The sequence below is a fragment of the Leopardus geoffroyi genome, chromosome B4 (genome assembly GCF_018350155.1).
Source record: "Leopardus geoffroyi isolate Oge1 chromosome B4, O.geoffroyi_Oge1_pat1.0, whole genome shotgun sequence".
Classification (NCBI taxonomy): Eukaryota; Metazoa; Chordata; class Mammalia; order Carnivora; family Felidae; genus Leopardus; species Leopardus geoffroyi.
The window spans coordinates 4,715,317-4,734,161 of NC_059341.1; the positions used below are offsets into that span (position 1 = coordinate 4,715,317).

At 55.4% G+C, this 18,845-nt stretch overlaps 1 protein-coding gene and 2 long non-coding RNA genes across 3 annotated transcripts; all 3 read left to right on the forward strand.

Annotated features, from left to right (window-relative positions):
• The first annotated feature begins 181 nt into the window (after positions 1–181).
• On the forward strand, positions 182–1,487 carry LOC123590535 (calmodulin-like protein 3). The gene has a single exon (XM_045463781.1). It carries the CDS (start codon positions 386–388, stop codon positions 833–835), a length of 450 nt encoding a protein of 149 aa, XP_045319737.1. The 5' UTR covers positions 182–385; the 3' UTR covers positions 836–1,487.
• A 4,295-nt stretch (positions 1,488–5,782) lies between these two features.
• On the forward strand, positions 5,783–7,399 carry LOC123590538. The gene is made up of 3 exons (XR_006708830.1): positions 5,783–6,980; positions 7,081–7,191; positions 7,269–7,399. It is a non-coding gene; the product is annotated as an uncharacterized LOC123590538 (long non-coding RNA).
• A 1,291-nt stretch (positions 7,400–8,690) lies between these two features.
• LOC123590612 lies at positions 8,691–18,602 on the forward strand. Its single transcript, XR_006708872.1, has 3 exons — positions 8,691–10,247; positions 10,577–10,779; positions 16,318–18,602. It is a non-coding gene; the product is annotated as an uncharacterized LOC123590612 (long non-coding RNA).
• The last annotated feature ends 243 nt before the right edge of the window (positions 18,603–18,845 follow it).

The following is an 18,845-nucleotide window of genomic DNA, read 5'->3' on the forward strand; positions in this document are numbered from 1 at the left end:
TGTTGCCCTGAGTGCAGGGTCGGGAGATGGGGCAGGAGGAGGGGACAGGGAGTCCCCGCGGGGGGTTCCCAACAGCTGCCAGTGGGGCGGGCGGGAGCAGCTCACACACACACACACACACACACACACACACACACGCGCGCGTGCGCGCACACGGGCGCTGGCCGCAGCCCAACCCTCCACCGGCCCGTTCCTGGTGCCGGACTCCTGTTCCAACAGCGCCCGGCCCCGGGCAACCTAGGGGCGGGGAGTCGGGGTGCCAGCGGAGCCCTGCTCCTTCTTAAGCGCCCGCCAGTCAAGCCCGGGCCAGACGGCCAGCCAGCCGGCGCCCCTAGTGCGGCCACCTGTCCCCCGGAGCCCGGCCTCTGCCACCGCTCCCTCCTCCATGGCCGACCAGCTGACGGAGGAACAGGTGGCCGAGTTCAGGGAGGCCTTCTGCCTGTTCGACAAGGACGGGGACGGCGCCATCACCACCCAGGAGCTGGGCACCGTCATGCGGTCCCTGGGCCAGAACCCCACGGAGGCCGAGCTCCGGGACATGGTGGGCGAGATCGACCGTGACGGCAATGGCTCCGTGGACTTCCCTGAGTTCCTGGGCATGATGGCCCGGCAGCTGAGGGGCAGGGACAGCGAGGAGCAGATCCGGGAGGCCTTCCGCGTGTTCGACAAGGACGGCAACGGCCTGGTGAGCGCGGCCGAGCTGCGGCACGTGATGACCAGGCTCGGGGAGAAGCTGAGCGACGACGAGGTGGACGAGATGATCCGGGCCGCCGACGTGGACGGGGACGGCCAGGTCAACTACGAGGAGTTCGTGCACATGCTGGTCTCCAAGTGAGGGGCCGCCCGGCTTGGCCGAGGGCTCTGCCTCCGGCTCGGGCGGGAACCTCGGCCTGGCATCGCTCCCTGCACCCCTCCCGCCCGCCTGGGCTCTGCTCCTCCCCCGCCCGGGTGATTCCGCCCCACTCCCTGCACCTCACTCTGTCCCCTTCTCTCCTGCTGACCCTCCCCCGGCCTGTTCTCAGCCGGAATGACACGGGCCACCCTCGAGCCCAGCAAACGCCAGGTGCCTCTGAAACTCAGGAGTAGCAGTGACGTCACTGCCCTGACGGTGACCTGGGGAGGGCGCAGCGTGGCGTCACAGAGCCCTCTGGGCTGGGACCTGCGGGCCGCTTAGCACTGGGGCCGGGGGGCAGCGGGAACCCCAGCGCCCAGGGTGGGTTTCAGAGCCTCTGTGGCCGGAAGGCTCCCTCTGCGGGCGGGAGGGGCCCGGCCCGGGGAGAGAGGCTGACGGAGACATTGACACTTGAGCTCCAGCTTCCTGGGAGACACCACCTCTTTCCACCGGGCGCATGCTTGTCTGCGATTCATCCTTTGAGGCCGGGAGTAAAGCTGGGCTCAGTTGTAACACGTTCCTGTTCAGCTTCACGGAGGGAAATGTGAGCGAGAGGGAGAGGGAACCACGGGGGATAATAAAACGCTTGCGTCCCCGTCGTGGCTCCTTCTGTTCTGGCTCCGCTGAAACGATCCTTGTTGCTAGTCCAGGGTTTAAATGAGGCGGGGTCTCCATTTTTGTGCGTTTTGGAGAGGCGATGAAACCCAGCAGTGGAGAGCATAATGAAAAGAGAGAAGCCTAAGGAGGGCAAACCTTGAATGTTTATTTCAAGTAAAATGGAGAAGTCAGTAGCAAAGAGCAGTTAAGAGGCAGCACAGAGCCCTGGAGACCCGGGCGGGTTACAGGTGGGAAGGCAGCCTGACGGTGGGTTTCTGTCACCTGTGGTCTCCGGGATGCGCCGTGCTCTGACGGTACAGGACGGGGGGGGGGGGGGGGGGGGAGGGGGGACGGTACAGGACCAGGGCGGGGGGAGGTGCGAACCACCTGTCCAGCCCCTGAGATGGTTATTCCCGCATTTGCTGGCATCCCCCAGAGGCCGCACTGGATCACCCGGGGGTCAGAGGGACCTTGCCCAGGTTGAGGCGGTGTTTGGTGCCGTGGATGCTGCCCCGAGGCTCTCATCAGCTCACGCAATGGCTGTCGGCCCTGGGAGGGTCACAAAGCTCCTGGCCCATCTTGCCTTAAGTCCTCTCCCCCAACACCCCGTCCCCGCCACGCGTGTTTCCTCGTGTGTACAATGAAGAACATGGGCACCAGGGCCGGACAGACCGGACTCTCCAGGCTTGTGCCTGCAGCTGGCTGCTGACGGCCCGGAGCGCTCTGCTTCTCCGTGAGGCTAGCAGGTGTTCCCGCAGCCCCTCCTGGGCGCTGGGCACCGTCGTGAGCACCCTGCGGGCACAGGAGCCCGCCACCAGCCTGTGCACGAGCTGCGTCAGCGGCCTCCCCGTCTCGCAGACGAGGAAGCTGAGACATGCGGAGCTTGAGAAATCTGCCGGATGCCCCACAGCTGGGAGGTGACAGGGCCGGGATCGCACGCAGGGCTGTGCCCTCGGCCACACCGCGCGGCCTCTCCATTGCCCCTTCGCCTCCGCCGTGACTGAGGACTCTGATAGTGCCTCTCTCGAGCACCTGTGAGCGTTAGAAATCATCTCCTTAACATGCCCGGCATGCAGTAGGCGCTTAATAAGTGACAGCTGCTGTTGCCATCGCCTTTAGGAGATCCCTGCAGCTCTAACTCTCCGTGCGGCCTGGCGACTTGGCCTTGGCCTCCACCGAAGAACTTCCGCCCCTGAGTCCAAGGGAAAAGACGAGGCGGGAAGGGGCTGGGGCCGAGAGGACACTGAGGCAGGGTCTGGGGCAGGAATGCCCCAACGCAGTGCAGCTGGGAAGGCCCTCCCGGCGTGGGGGAGGAGGGCGGGCCTGATTGCGGGCCCTTTTGGCTGGGCCGGGGGCTGAGCCTGATGGAGCTGAGCCTCCCCGCAGCCCCCGACCGCCGGGATTGGCAGAACGCCTACAGGTCGTGCACTGGCAACACGTCCACGTGCCGGACGGAGCGTCCAGATGTCAGGGCCGCCGCTCCCTCGGGGCGCCCTGCCAGCCGTCACCGCGGCGGTTCAGACGTGCATGATGGTCCCACCTGCCAGGGGGAACACTGACGTCACCCTCCAGGGACAAAAGGATTCCACCTCCTAAATGCTTCAGGAAGGGAAGGGGCAGGTGAGGGACCGGCTGGCTTCAGAGGTCTTCCTCCACCGCGCTCAGCGTCAACCAGGTCCCCGCTGTGGCGCGTGGGCCCGGCTGGAGAGTGGGCATTTAACCCCTGCTTTCCCGCTGTCGGCCCAGCTCAGCCCTTGCGAGTATGGGGGACCTGTGTGCCTGCTGACACACAGCTAGAAGGGGACGAGGCGTCTCTGTGCGCCTTCCACCCAGCCTCCCGCTGATTCAGCCGAAGCAGGTCTTACAATCGCAGGCGTCTCGTGGGAACCGCCCTGTGGGCATTTTAACGGGCTTTGGGGGCTCCCGTGGCGAGTCCGTGGGCCAGCGCAGGAGCGAGCGGTTGTGCAAAGACCTCCTGATGAGCCCCTGACCCTCCTTCAGGTGTTCCCGGAGCCGGGCTGCGGGTGAGGGCCCAGGCAGGCTGGAAAGAAGGTGACAAGCTCCCCACCACCCCCAGAGACCCCCAGAGACCCCAAACCACCGCCTGCCGTTTCCATCACTTCCATCATGACGCCAAGCAGCAGGTAGGACACACACCCTCCAGGATCCCTCAGACGCAGATCACTGGTATAAATGGGGTTCTCTTCTGTTCATAGGTGGGAAACGGAGGCGGCAAGGTCAAGGTGGGCCAGAGCTGAGAACGTTCCCTCCTCTCCCCTTCCCTTGGTTTTACTCTCCTGAATACACTTTTTGAAACACGTTCACCATCGTCCCTTCTCATTCAAGCAAGGTCATCAGCCAGTTGGGCCACATGGCTCAGCCCCTCTCCCAGCCTGAGGGATTAGGGACAGGGACACCAGCCCGAGGGGACGCGGTTGGGCAGGGGCTCCCTGATTCTGTGGGGTCCCCTGCCTTGGCTGGTGGTCCAAAACCCACCGTGGGCGTGTGAGCCTCTGGCCGTGCCTGGAAGGCACACTGGGCCCTCCCGGCAGCCACCTCCATGCGGGACATGGCTCTGACTCGGTGCGTCCTGTGTCACTCGTCAGGCTCGGGCCCCTCAGTACACCTGTGTCTGTCTTCAGCCCCCTCCACACGTCCCCTCTGTCATCCTTCCTGTTCGTCCTTCCCACACGGCCAGGCCAGGACCTGTCTCGTGTCCCCTGACACCAAGGTGGATATCTGTAAACTGTGGTCCCCATAATATGTGGGTCCCCGGCCTTGCAGGAGGTCAGGCAGGGGGCAACGTGGGCTCTGGAGCGCCAGAGAGGAGCCCCTGCAAGGTCCTGGACTAGAGAGCGTCCCGGAGGGTGTGGGGACCCTGTAGCCCAGCTTCCTTTGCAGAGTCTCTGAGGAACAGCCATCCCTCCCCCACATTCCCTGTTTTTTTTCAATCACTGAAGAATTGGACCTAACCTCCCTTCCTCCCCCCAAAAGGTGCTATCTGACCGCAGTTTCAGAAGAACATTCCATCCAGCCCTGGGGAAGGAATTTATAAATATTACCATAGGCTTCTCATACCAAGCCTCTCATAAATCAGCGCTCGGGGCTCCTAGACCTCCCAGACTATATAAAACCACTCCTGTGTTTCCAATTTTAAGTCAAACACAGCCCAGCCCTGCTGGCCTCTGTTGATCCTCACGGATTCCTGGGGCTGATCAAAGGTTCCCCCAGCCAGCCAGCTAAAAAACGACTCTCTGGTGCCCGTTGGAGAATTTAAAATGAAAATGCACGTATGAGGTAGGGACTGCCCCGCGGTGAATGGAAGCAGTGGGGGAGACAGGGTGTGTTTCTCCCCCAAAAGGCAAAGCACAAACAAAGAGAAGATTTCTGAGGAAGATCTGGGCCCCGCCCACCTGCAGACCTCCCACCATCTGCTTTTCTGGTGGTTGTTTCCCTAACAGCCAGGAGCCTGGACCCACCCAGAGGAGGCAAGGGAGTCGGACCCGGAACCGGAAAGGACCCTCCCTGGCCCTCCTGCCAAGTGCTGGGCGCCGGGAGGAAGGGACAGTCGGGGATGCGCCATGGGAGTCAGGCTCGGATAGACCTGGGGAGGGCAACACGGTGTCCACACCCCCAGGAGAAAGTACCTACAGGGACGGTCAGCAACGAGGTTCTTGCACAGTCCCCCAAACACCTTCTCTCGGGTCTTCCGTTGCTTTCTAGTGTGTTCCGAATTAGCAGGGAGGGGACAGGAGCCAGGCACTTGGCCCAGAAGCAGGGGAAACACCTGAGCTAAATGTTGGGCAGGTGCAGGCTGGCCACCTCGTGCTGCCCTGAAGGGCTGGAGTAACCGAGCATCTGCGCCCCCCCCCGCCCCGGCCCAAAAACCAGCCCATGCAAGCCTGCCAGCCACAGGCGGGGCTCGCCCCTCTCAGTCCCCGCTGAGCTGGTCTCATCTACAGGTCACTACATGCCCCCCAGACTCCAGTTTGGACGGCTTCCCTGCGATAGAGGCACGGCTCACTCTGAGGGAGATGCTGACCCCCTTCCCCCGACCCCGGGACCAGGACCCCCTGAAATGCTGCATGAGCGGCCCTGACTCATTTCCGCCTCAAAACGGGCGGTGTGGCAGCTACGCTTATGAGCCCATTTCAGAGAAGGGAAGACTGAGACCTCGAGCGTTCAAACAACGTCCCCAAAGTCACACGTCTAGTACCTTCGAGTTCGAAGCTGGGTCTGACTGGCTCCGAGCTCCCCCTTCAGCACCGCCACCAAGAAGCTTCTCTGAGGCCCCACAACCCAGGGTACCTCTTCGCCCTCCCGCCCCGCTGCTGGCGGTGAACGTGGGCATGGGCGCTGCTCCTCCTGGGAAACAGAGGCAGCCACGTCACCAGGATAGAATATGCTCCGGCCGCACCTTTATGACAGGAGATGTGCATCAGTACAGCACTCTGTGCAGGTGTCTCTCTGGCCACAGCTGGGCCCAGGCCTCTGTCATCGTACAGAACAGCTGGGCAACGTCCCGGCCCAGGGAGAGCCCTGCCTCCCACCCAAAGTCACGTCGCAGGGTCCAGGTGATGGGCAATCGGAAAAGACACATGTCCTCTATTACAGGTTGAATGATGTCCTCCCCCCCCGCCCCCCGCAAATTCAGACCTCAGAATGAGACCTTAGTTGGAGACATGCTCTTTATGGAGACAATCGAGTTAAAACAAGGACGTTAGGGTGGGTCCCCAATCCAATACTGTTGACGTCCTTACAAGAAGGGGACATCTGGAGACAGAGGGACGACCATGTGAGCACACGGGGAGAAGACGGTGTCTGCGCGCCCGGGAGAGCAGCCCCAGGAGGAGCCAGGGCCGCCCACACCCAGATCTCAGGCTTGCGGCCTCCAGATGTGAGGTGTTTACGGCCCCCGGGGCCAAGGTGGCTTGTGACAGCAATGCCAGCAAATAGGTCTCCAGAGGGAGGCTGGACGTATTCGCGGACCCCTTTCTTCCTCTGAGCCCCAGCACGGCTGCTGGGGGCCCGTGCGGAACTGACTTCCTCCCGGGCTCCGTGGGCAGCTCAGCCAGTCGGACGCCCCTGGCTCTGGAGAAGCTGTAGACAGGAAGGAGAGGGGGAGGAACATTCCACACGGTGCAGGGCAAGGCTTTCCATGCATTCTGCCGCTGCGTCACTGACTCGGGAGCGGCTGCTGGTGTCGGAAGCCTGGCTCAGCACGCCGGGGGGTAGTCAGCGTGACGAGGCCCAGCGAGGCCCGGGGTGCGGCCTCTCCGTCCCTGTGCGCGGACACACACAGGCCCGAGGTGGGGATAGACACGTCCCCTTGTAGAGCCTCAGATCTGCTCATTGTCTCAGGTTATCGGGCCTAATCTCCCACCCGGGACCAAAGGCCTCAAAGGGACAGCATCCCGGAAAGGTGGCAACTTCGTACGTCCTCGGAACGCGTCCATCTAGGAGAGCTCGAGGCCAATTGTCCAGCGGTCGGGTAACTTTGATACTTCAAAAGCGTTTCTTTGTGGGGTCTGAAATGTGCCTCCGCACGACTTCACTCACTGGCCCTTTCTTTCCTTCTGCCTTCGTTCTAGGCAGATTCCAGAGCAGGGGACGGTACGTGTTCCCACATCTCCGGGTGTCCATCCTTCAGAGCGCTGCGGATACGATCGCGTTCCCGCCTGCAGCCTCCCCTCATCTCCAGGGTAAGCAGTACTAACTCCTTCAAGAGCTCCTTTGGATGACACGTGTTCAGACCCCCTCACCTCTTGACCCATGTCAGCTTTTCTCAAGCCCTCGTGGTGACGCGTCGCCGGACCCCAGCGGCGTTTGACCGGCGCCCGTGGCGATGGGGCCACACGTCCCCGTCCTGAACACGGCACTTCTAAGAATAAAGCTCCGGGTCAGACCACACTCGTGTTCCAACGCTGTGTCACTCCTTCAACCGATGTCATCGAACGCGTGTGCGCGCGTGTGCTAGGCTTCAGGGGACACAGGTGCAGATCAGACAGCACACGATTGCACAAGAGACGGATGGAGAAGGGGTCTGAGAGCGTAGAGGAGAGGGGCCTGTAGTGCTGGGCGCGGAGGGGCAGGGACCTGCGGGGAAGAAGGAAGCCACCCAGCCCCGCCGCGGCCGGTCCTGAAGGCGGCCAGGCAGATGCGGTGGGTGGGGAGGAGGTGGGCAGGCCTGGGTTTGCTGTTCCCCGGCTGAAGGAACAGCGTGGGAGAAGACACCACGTGCTTCTGCCTCCCCGTTGTGCGACGACCTTCTAGGCGTCCTCACAAACTCGGCTCCGGTGTCTCATCCGCTGGGAAGGCTGACTTTCCCATCCCCCACCCTCCTGGTGAGATCAGCACCTTCTCTCTGTCGTCCAGGGCACTCGCAGCAGATCTGTGGCCTCTGCATGTATCTGGTGACATCAGCCTGACCCGTTGGTCTCCCGTGTCCCCGCCGAGCGGCCACCCCTCCGGCTGAATGCCTGGCACAGAGCCCGGCCAGAGTCGGTGTCCACAGCAAGCGAGCCGCGTGGATGCGTGGTGGCCGAGTACAGCCCAGTGAGAGGCGTCAGCACCATCGTAGGAAGGTGGGCGGCAGAATGAGGTGATGAAAAGCTCCCTCTGTCGTTCCGGGGTGGGGGGGGGGGGTGTCTGGGCTGGATGCTGCTCGGGTCAGTGCTCTCCTGTCACTACCCCGAAATCCTGAGCGGCTTCTGAATTATTAAGAATGAGGGGCCCATGGGGCGCCTGGGTGGCTCAGTCGGTTGAGCGTCTGACTTCGGCTCGGGTCATGATCTCGCAGTTCATGAGTTCAAGGCCTGCCTCAGGCTCTGTGCTGACAGCTCGGAACCTGGAGCCTGCCTCGGATTCTGTGTCTCCCTCCCTCTGCCCCTTCCCTGCTCACGCTCTGGGTCTCTCTGTCTTTCAAAAATGTATAAATGTTAAGAAAAAAATTTAAAAAAAAGAATGAGGGGCCCACGTTTTCTTTTTCGGCTGGACCCCATAAATCACGTAGCTGGTCCTGCGCATCGCGACATCCTTAGCTGGTGACGCAGGGGCCTGCCACGCGGGGGACAGTTCAGCAGGTGTGTGGACTGTCAGGTGCCCACAGAGGGGACAGAAAAGTGGTCAGAGGGAAGAAGAGAACCAGGCCCTAGCGGTACGGAGGACTCAGGAGGGTACGGAGGACTCAGGAGGGGAGAACCAGGCCCTAGCGGTATGGAGGACTCAGGAGGGGAGGAGAACCCTGTGTGCCCCGCGTTCTGTGGCCTAGGCCGTGGTGAGGGTGCCTGAGTGTTTGCCCCTGGGGCTCAGGGTCCCACCGGTTGAGGCCTAGATCCGCTGAAGGCCTGCTGTCCTCAGCCCGTCTCTGTTCCCCCTCAGCCCCTTCTATTCTCTGACCCCGAAGAGCAAAGCGGGATGTCCACACAGAGGCTGGTGTTTGTTTCCACGCAGCCTGCTGGCACATTTGCCTTGTTCTTCCGGCAGCTTCTTTCTCCAGAAAGCACTGCTGGGATTGCCAGGTTAGCATCGGAATGGGGAGAGGGCCACTCCTACAATAGCAATCCCCTGTGGACGGAAGAGAGCCAGACATCAAATGACGCCTTACCTTCCAACCCTGAGGCACGTTCCGCCAGGCCAGCCGGCTCGGGCCCCTCCACAGCAGGCTTAGAGCTCTGGAACTTTCCCAGGGCCTTCTCAGCCAAGACAGCAGATCTCCTTGGGGAAGAGGTCCTAATAACGAAGAAAGTGTGATCGGCCTGGCCTGCGATGGTAAATTCTCCCCCACCGACCCTGTCTCCAATGGCCATCACCACCACCACCGATGCAGGAAAAGAAAATACTTCACAGTGAGTGGGTTAAGGCCTTTCGGTTCAGACAGGGAGGTGAGGCAGAAGCCGGGAAAGTGTTGGTTCTCTTTTCTTGTTGAGAACTGAACCACAAGAAACGGTCTGAGACGGCCACCGGAAAGATTCTGATTAGTTGTGGCACAGGTTTCGAGATGTCTGCAGAGGCGAAACTGGAGTGAACGCGGCCTGTGTGAGAGCACTGATCTTTGTGTACATGGTGGTGGGGGCGGGGGTCGTTGCATCCCCGAAGCCCCATCCAGTGCTGGGCCCCGGGGGTGTACGTAAGCAAGTGTCTGAGGTGACGCACGAAAGGTTCTTTAGAATATCCCAAGAGACACGGGCCCCATTTCCAAGAACCAGGCTATCCAAATAAAAACCCCATCCAAAGTCCACTACCTCGTTTTAAAAGGAAGCTCTCAGTTCTTCAGTCCCGGGTCTTGGCGGCCTTACGTGAAGCCCAGACCCCGCACCGTCACAGCCTAAAAAATACAGCGGTATTTTTACAGGAGATGCTCCCAGAATGGGGCAAGACTCCACTTGTAACACAAAACCCGTGAGGAAACTTTACTTCTGTTGCCAAATAGAGGTTCCGATTCAAAGGGAACCAGAACAGCCAAAGAGGTTTTGCAAGAAGCAAGCCCTCTGTTGAAACCGCTGCGGGGACATCAGGAAACTCCGAGGAATGGCTGAAAACAGATTTGTTCCACTGAGAACACAGGGACTTGAGCAAGGCGAGTGAGATTGGGTGTGGGAACCTGGGCTTGTCCACATTCTCATTTCTAGCCTTCGTCACCGTGCGGGGCAGGGGACAAGAGGACAGACCCCCCACGTGGGACTATGTCCTTGTGTGGTCTCCTTCCCTACCATGAAGACAAAGCTATACTGATGGCATCTGGAGAATGAACAACCAGGTATTTATTTCAATGCAGCTTTCATTCACTTGTTCTTCGTTGGTTCGTTCGTTCATTTGCTCATTCATTCATCCATTTGTTCATTTGTTCATTCATCCAGTCATTCATTCATTCGTTTGTTCATTCATCCATTTGTTCATTCATCCATTCATTCATCCATTTGTTCATTCATCCATTTGTTCATTCATTCATTCATTTGTTCGTTTGTTCATTCGTTCGTTCATTTGTTCATTCATTCACTCATTCACTCGTTCATTTGTTCGTTCACTGATTCATTCATTCACTCGTGTAAGAGTCTTACAATTAATTACGTGTTGAATGTCTGCCAGGAGCCAGGCGCGAAGCTGTTTGCTAGACACGGAGACACTCCCGTCCTCAGGTAACTTATGCTGAGTGAATCACACACACACCAGGGAGCTGCAGACATCTGGGAACTCAGTGGCTCCAGCACTGAAGTGTCCCCAGGGGAATTGCAAGAGACGCGTGCTGTCCTCAGGACGGTACAGGCTGTGTGACTGCATATTCCCAGTAGGTGAGAGCCTCAGGTTTGATTAGACCTCGACAGAAAGTAAATCCTACGCTTCCTATTTTACATCTGGTGATCACAAGAATTTCCCCGGCCCAGCTTCTGGCTCTGTCAATCCCAAACCTCATTTCTCTTCTGCTTCAGAGGGCCCCTTTCTCTTCAGAGGGTCCCATCCCTCTGGGGCCCTGCATTCATGTTATAGTAGCATCATGGGCTGTGTACCTCCATGTGATCATGCCAGTGGTGGTGGGAGTACTCCTGAAAACTCCTGTCCTAGAAGGACATCTGTGTGCACAGTGGCTGGTCACACAGGGAAGGGACGGTGGACGTGGCCGCACTTAAATAGCTGACCTTTGCAAATTGTACAACATATGACCCTGGGAACAACTGTAGGGCCCCTCTCAGGCTAGGAAGGGGTCCCAGGAGAGAGGGCCCCTGAAGCAGAAGCTGGAGCTTGCTTTCATCAAGGTAGACACGTAGCCGGGTGAGGGACTGAGCCTTCAATATCCTTGACTCCTCTCGACTTATCCTGCCGAGTGCAAAGACAAGTCGTGATGATGGCCTGAAGGTTGCCTCAGGTCTGCGTCGAGAGGCACAGACACACATTTAAATCAGGCTCTTGATAAATGACAATAAAAGGTGTCGTGACACTAGACCCTTGCTTCTTCTGTTAGGTCTGACCTCTTCTCTGCCTCTCCACGGTCCTCCCCCATTTTCCCGACGTGCGGACTTCTCTCTGCCAGACCGCTCTTTCCAAGGCTTGCTGCCTTCAGTTCTCTTGGTAAATCTACTCCTGGCTTTCTTTCCATTCTCAACATATGTAGACCTATATTGTTCTGTCTCCTCCCCTCTGCCCTCCTCCTCCCTTCCCCTCTGCCTTCCCCTCTCCCCTTCCCATCCTCCTTTTCTCCTCTCCCCCTGTCTCCTCCCCTCCCATCCTCTCCCCTCCCATGCCTCCCTTCCTCTCCAATCCCTCCTTCCCGCCCTACCCCCAGCCCCCTCCCCTTCTCATCCCCTTCCCTCCCCCCCTTCTCTTCTCTCTTCCTCTCTCTCCTCTCTCTTGCTTTCTTGGTCATCTCTCTATTCCAAGATCTCTGCCCCGCTGTCTCTGTTCCCCTCCTGGCTTTTACTCTAACCTTTCTCTCCATTACTTCTGCCTCTGTGTGTTCAGATCTTTTGCTCTTGGCTCTTTCCCCCAACTTTCCCTGCTGCCTGCCACTTCTTTCCAAATACAACCCAACCTCCACTCTGTCCTAAAATATTTTTTTTTCCTATTTATTCACTACTTGTTTAAGAACTTGATCTGGATACAGAGCCTTACTGCAGATTGGTTTTCCTTCCTGAGGCATGAGAGCCTTTGAGCAGCCCTTCCCTTCTGGCTACAGCACAGGGAGCAAGTCCAGAAACAGTCGGAGCTTGTCCAGGGCCCTTTGCTGTTGTTTTTTCAGGCATGCCATAGAGGGGAAGGTCTCTCGGTACATCCTGTATCTCAGACGCAGTGGGGAAGCCAAGAAGAGAAGCCCATGGCAGTTGTTTGGGAATCCTTCTCAGCACTTTCTTTTTATTCTGTTGTCTGACTTTCTACAGAAACCTACACCTGTATGTGTATCACTCAGTCAAGTTCTGCTGGAATGCCTTCTGTGAGCTGTGAAGAGCAAAACCAGTCCTTGTCCTCAACAAGCTTATTCTTTAGTGTCTGTGGGCACAAACCTATTACCTGTAAACAGTCAGAGGACATGTAAGTAACAAAATGTATGCTGCTGACCATAAACGCACTAACTCAGAGAGAGAGAGAGAGAGAGCCTAGAATCAAAGAAGATTTCAGGAGGGGTGGGGCTGGTGTTGTCCCTGCAGGGGGAGTGGGCTTGGAGTCTGCAGAGGGAGATGTCTGCAGAGGAGGATGTCTTATAGGAGGAACAACAGCACAAGCAAAGCCACACCTCGGGCACTAACCAGCATCCAAGGAGAGCAGGAGACAGCCTGAAAGAACAGTGATGGTAGATGCAGGGGTGGGTAATGTGGGGCTTCCACAGGGTGGAGAAAAGGCACTGGGGACTCTTAGTCTGCCTGAGTGGCTAGAACAAAATACCAAGACTATAGGACATAAGATCGACATATAAAAATCAACTTTATTTCTATGTATACTATCAGTGACCACCTGGACACTGAAATTAAAAATAAAATACCATTTACAATTGCTAAGAAAAATAATGACAATACCTAGGTGTAAAACTAACAAAATACACATAGGATTTTATGATAAAAACTGCTGAAAAAAAAATCAGAGAAGATCTAAACAAATGTAAAGACATACCATGTTCATGGATTGGAAGGCTCAACATCTTAAAGATGTCAATTCTCCCCAAACTGACAGACAGGTTTAAAGCAGTTCCTATCAAAATCCCAGCAAGACTTCTGTAGATATGACAAGATTATTCCAAAATTGGTATTGAAAGGCAAAGAAACTACAAGAGCTAAACAATTTTGAACAAGAATCATACAGTGGAGAAACACAACAAACGAACAAAGAAAAAAGTAGGCAAACCGAAAAAACTGACTCTTAACTACAGAGAACAAACTGATGGTTACCAGAGGGGAGGTGGGTAGGAGGATGGGTGAAATTAGTGAAGGGGATTAAGAGTACACTTATCATGATGATCACTGAGAAATGAATAGAATTGTTGAATCACTACATTGTACACCTGAAGCTAATATAACACTGTATGATTCCTATACTGGAATTAAATTTTTTTAAATAAAAAATTAAGAATCATAAAGTGGAAGACAACAGTACACCCAATGTCAATACTTACTGTAGAGCTACAGGAATCAAGACAGCAGAGGATTATTGGCTGAGGGACAAACACATAGATCAATGGAACTGAATAGAGAACCCAGAAATGAACCCACATGAAGATACTTGAGTCATATTCCGATTCACTGGAAGGCAGAGAGCCTTTTTAAAGAAATGGTGCCAGTGGGATTGGGTCAGAAAAAAAAACTACTTCAACCTAACCTAAGTCACACCTTATACAAAAATTAGCTCAAAATGGATCACAGACGTTAAAAAAAAAAAAAAAATCTTTGGGACCTAGGACTAGGCAAAGTGTTTCTGGATTTGATACCAAAAATATGATCAAAAAAAAGGAAAGAGTGATACACCAGACTTCATCAGATTTAAAACCTTATACTCCACAAAACACCCTGTTTAGAGAATGAAAGCACAGCCTATAGACTAGGAGAAAATATTTGCAAACCACCTATTTGACAACGGACTACTCACTGTCTAGAATATATAAGGAATTCTCAAAATGCAACAGTAAAAAAAAAAAAAAGAAGAAGAAGAAAGTTCCAATGAGAAAATGACACGCCAAAGAACCTGAGACATTTCACTGAAGAAGATCTACAAACAGAAAATCAACTCAAGAAAAGGTTCTCAACGTCATCATTCATTAGGGAAATGCAAAGTAAAACCACAATGCGAGCTCTCTGTGTCCAGAATTATTGAAACAAAAAACAATAGCGAAAGCAAATGCTGGTGATGAGGTGGGGAACTGGATTACTCATGCATTACTGATGGGGATAGAAAATGGTACAACCACTCTGGAAAGGAGTTTGACATTTTCTTAAACAGACACACACACACAAACTAAACGTGCAGTGATCCAGTAATTACACTCCTAGGCATTTATCCCAGAGAAAGAAAAACTTATAGTCACGTTAAAAAAAAAAAATAGTATACAGATGCTTTACAGTTGCTTTATTTGTAATGGCCCCCGACTGGAAACAACCCAGACATTCTTCAATGGGGGAACCGCAAATGGTGGTTCATCCACACGTGGAAAATTACTCATCACGAAAAAAAAAAAAAGGAACTGCTCATACACACAGTAACCTAGATGAATCTCCAAAGAATTATGCTGAGTGAAAATAATCTAATCCCGAAAGGCCACGTGCCATATGATTCCGTTTAGACAACGTCCTCGAAACGACACAGCTATGGAAATGGAGGACAGATCGGTAGCTGCCAGGAGTTAAGGTAGAAATGGGGGCTAAAGTGGGCGTGGCTGTCAAAGGGCTTCAGGAGGGATCCTGGCAACGATGGAGACATTCTGGACCGTGTGTGCTAACGTCAGTATCCTGGTTGTGATACTGGACTTCAGTTTTGCAAAATATTACCACGGGGAAAATTGCTGAAGCGTGCACTGAATCCCTCTCCATTATTTCTTAAAGTTACACATGTGCTGCAAACTTGTATATTACGAGCTGAAAGTCTGGGTAGTCAACAGGCAAATTTGACACTCAGGGTGCCGAGAAATTGCTCCCCGAAAGGGAAGCCATTCTTGGGCCGGTTACTTGCAGTCACAGGCAACGCAGCCACAGACAAACGCACAAATTCTGTCATTTTACAGATGTGCCGGAGGGTGGAAAAGGTGGAGAAGCTTTGAGTGAAGGCATTGAGAAAATCCTCACCCCCCCAAATGAAAATAACGAAATAAATGAAATCCGATTACTTCTTTGAGATTAAAGACCAGAATGCAATGCAGTCTCTCAGTACTGTTCAGTACAGTAAATCCAGTGAAACCAGGTTTCTTTTTAAATATTGTTTTTTTAATTTTAAAATAAGCTTCATGCCCAACGTGGGGCTCGAACTCACGACCCTTAGATCAAGAGTCACATGCTGTACTGGCTGAGCCAGCCAGGTGCCCCTAAAGCTGGATCTCTAAGCCTCAACATATGGTCAGTATTTAAGGTTAATTTTATGGAGAACTGTGTAAATATCTCCGAAATATGTGTTTTACTAGAATCCAGCTAGGGAGAAATATTAATAAAGTACTTACTACAAATTTTTTTATTTTTACTTTTTTAAGTTTATTTATTTATTTTGAGAACGAGAGACAGAGCGTGAGCGGGGGAGGGGCAGAGAGAGAGGGAGACACAGAATCCGAAGCAGGCTCCAGGCTCTGAGCCATCAGCCCAGAGCCCGACGCGGGGCTCGAACTCACGAACCACGAGATCATGACCTGAGCCAAAGTCGGACGCTTAACCGGTGGACGCTAAGCCACCCAGGCGCCCCGGGATTTGGATTATTTTAAGTAGTTTGTTATTTTTTTTAAATGCTGAGAATAACATCCTGGTGTCCGTTTTTTTTGAGACACAAATAATAATAATAATAATGCGCCCATTTAATGCATATCCTGTAGGGGTGCCTAGGTGGCTCAGTCGGTTGAGCTTCCGACTCTTGATTTCGGCTCGGGTCACGATTTCAGTTGTGAGTTCAAACCCCGCCTTGAGCCCTGTGCTGATTGCATGGAGCCTGCTTGCTCTTCTCTCTTTCTATTTCTCTTCTATTTCTCTCTTTCTAGCCTTCCCTGCTCACATGCATGGGCTCTCTCTTTCAACGTAAATACATAAACTTTTTTTTTAAGTGTGTTGTTAAAAATAAGCAGTTGCTTAGGAAAAGCACATCTGATCAGAGACTAAAGAGAAAAAAAAATTAATTAATTAAAGTGTACAGGTTAATGTTTGTTCGTGTGTTCACAGAGCCGTGAAACCATCACCACGATCCGATTTTGGAACGTTTGGCAGTCAGTCTCCACCCCACGCACACACCCCCACGCGCACCCCCAGCCCTAAACAACCACTCACCGATCGGCTTCCTGTTCCTATCAATTTGCCTCCAGAGACGAATTCTGGACATTTCATATCCATGAAATCAGAAACGTGTGGTCTCTTAGGACCGCCTGCTCTCACTTAGCACAACGTTTGCAAGGGTCATCCGTGTGGCAGCGCGTGCTAGGACTTCATTTCTACTTCTTGCTGGATAACGTGCCATCGTGCGGATCTGTCACAGTTCGTTTATCCCCTCGGCATCTGATGGACATTGGGTCGTCTTCACTTCGCGGCTATTGTAAATAGTGCCGCTAAAAACACTCACGTAATTTGTGTGCGCGTGGATGACGCTTTCATTTTCTTGGGCTCACACCTACGAGTGGACTTTCTGGGTCATATGGTGGGTAATGCTACGACTAACTTTAACCTGATGCCCCTTGGTGATTATTTAAGATCCTTCCTGTTAGGAAAATAATTGGTCAGAACATACGGGCCTCTTTGAGGATGCTGATGCATGGTGACAAATAACACGCCTCAAAATTATACCAGCTTCTGCTGCCTTAACCGTGAAAATGTGGGGTCCAGAGGCTCTTTAGGGCTCAGACCCACAGCCATCCCATCTCTGTTTGGACCTGCAGGGTCTCCCACGGCAGCCCGCTGGACAAGGCTTAGTAGAAGGAGCCAGAAGGTCTGGGTTCCTCTCCCAGGCCTGCTTCTCGCTGCTGGATGGGCCACCCGGAGGAAGTTATCTCTTCCTTGGCGAAAGGAAGAGAATCCCAGGAAACTCCTCCCTCCCCTGGGATGAAAGGGGCCCTCAGTGCTGCAGCCACGGCCTGTGGGGTTCTCTCCTGAATGTCCCTGAATGTCCCCCCACCCCAAGGCCGGTGTCTTCCTGGAGGCCGAGTGGACAGGCCGCCCCACGGGTCCGCCCGGTCGGCCGGCGGTCCACGCGCTAAGGGGCTGAGGGGAGCCCGTGTCTCTGGCCCGGTCCACAGTGCCCGTGCCTGGACGGTGACCGGGGTTCAAAGTCTCTACCGCAAGCCCCGCGGAGCATCTGTCCCAGGGTTTATGGGAGATTGCACCTGCCTTCAGGGTGCTGAGAAAGTTATCAGAGGCCTGGAACCGGGAATCCGGCCTGGGGCCTGGTGTCAAGATCCCATCAGAATGAGACACGCGTCCCAACCCTCGTGTGGGGGCCACAGGGCGGACAGGGTCAAACGGACACACCCCTCGTCCGGAGAGACATCTGTTCCCGCCAGAGGAGACCTGAACGCTAGCTCGATTTGTCTTGCTAGGCACAGAGGGCTCATTCGAGAGATGCAGATACTTAGCTGGGATGTGCTGTTAGGTGTAAGCGTCTGCCACGTCCTGGGCACGTGACACGCGTCACTGGTAGTCCTCACGGCAATCTTGAGGGTAGGCCTTGCGCCTATTTCCCAGGGAAGAAACTGACATTCAGAGAGGTTAAGTAACTTGCCTGGGGCGCTGAAGCCAGAAGGCAGCAAAGCAGGGCTCAAAGCCGGGTCTGGCCCGTGCTGACATCCGTGACGCTCTTTTCGTTTCATGACGACGTCGGGGATGTGACCTGGGACCCACCGACGGGTCTTCCCCCGGGCCAGGAAGGACCCGCCATGGGCCGGGTGGTGAGCGGCGGGAGAGGAGAGGGCGAGCGTGCTGAGGTCCTGGCCCCACCAGAGCCCGCGGGGGACCCACCCGAGCGCCCTCCCGGGCCCTGACGGTCTGGCCCCCCTCGTGTCGCTTCCCCCTCTTCCCCTGCAAAGCGCCTTGTGAAACGGGTTTCGCCTTCCAGCTCAGCTCTTGAGCCGAGGGAAGCTCTCGGGCCTCCTCGGGGTGTCTGTTGTTGGTGACAGGAACCGCTCGTGATGAGTCACCCCCAGAGCAGTGTATCAAAGAGCGGGGCAGAGGCGGGTGGGTCTGGAGAGCGGCCGGTGTCAGCTCCGGGAAGCCGGCTGCTGGCGTGAGTCTGTGTGTGGGACAGAGGACAGTCCCCCAGGGAAGGAGCCTCGGGTCAGACCGCTGGCTGAGCAGAAGGCAGTCACGCGGCGCTGAAGAAAGCCATCTCCATCTGTGTCTGGGAGCCAGGGTGCCACAGGGTGCCACAGGGTGCCATCTGTGTCTGGGAGGTCAGGGCACCGCTCCTGACCCGCGAGGCCCGGCCAGGGGCCCCCGGGGGGGCAGGGCCGGCTGCCGGTGGTGTCAGCGGGCTGACCCCCCAGTGGGTCTGGGCGTCTCTGGGGGACGTGCCCGAACCCGCCGGCCTTTAGGGAGAAGAGCAGTTATCGGCGTGACCATCGTCAACATCGTCACCGCACGCAGACTGCTGTGGCCCCCAAGCCTGTGTCCTCCCCAAACCCACGCGTTGAAACCCAAGTCCCGCTGTGATGGTCCTAGGAGGCGGGGGCCTTTGGGAGGCGATGCGGTCCCGAGCTGGACGCTCC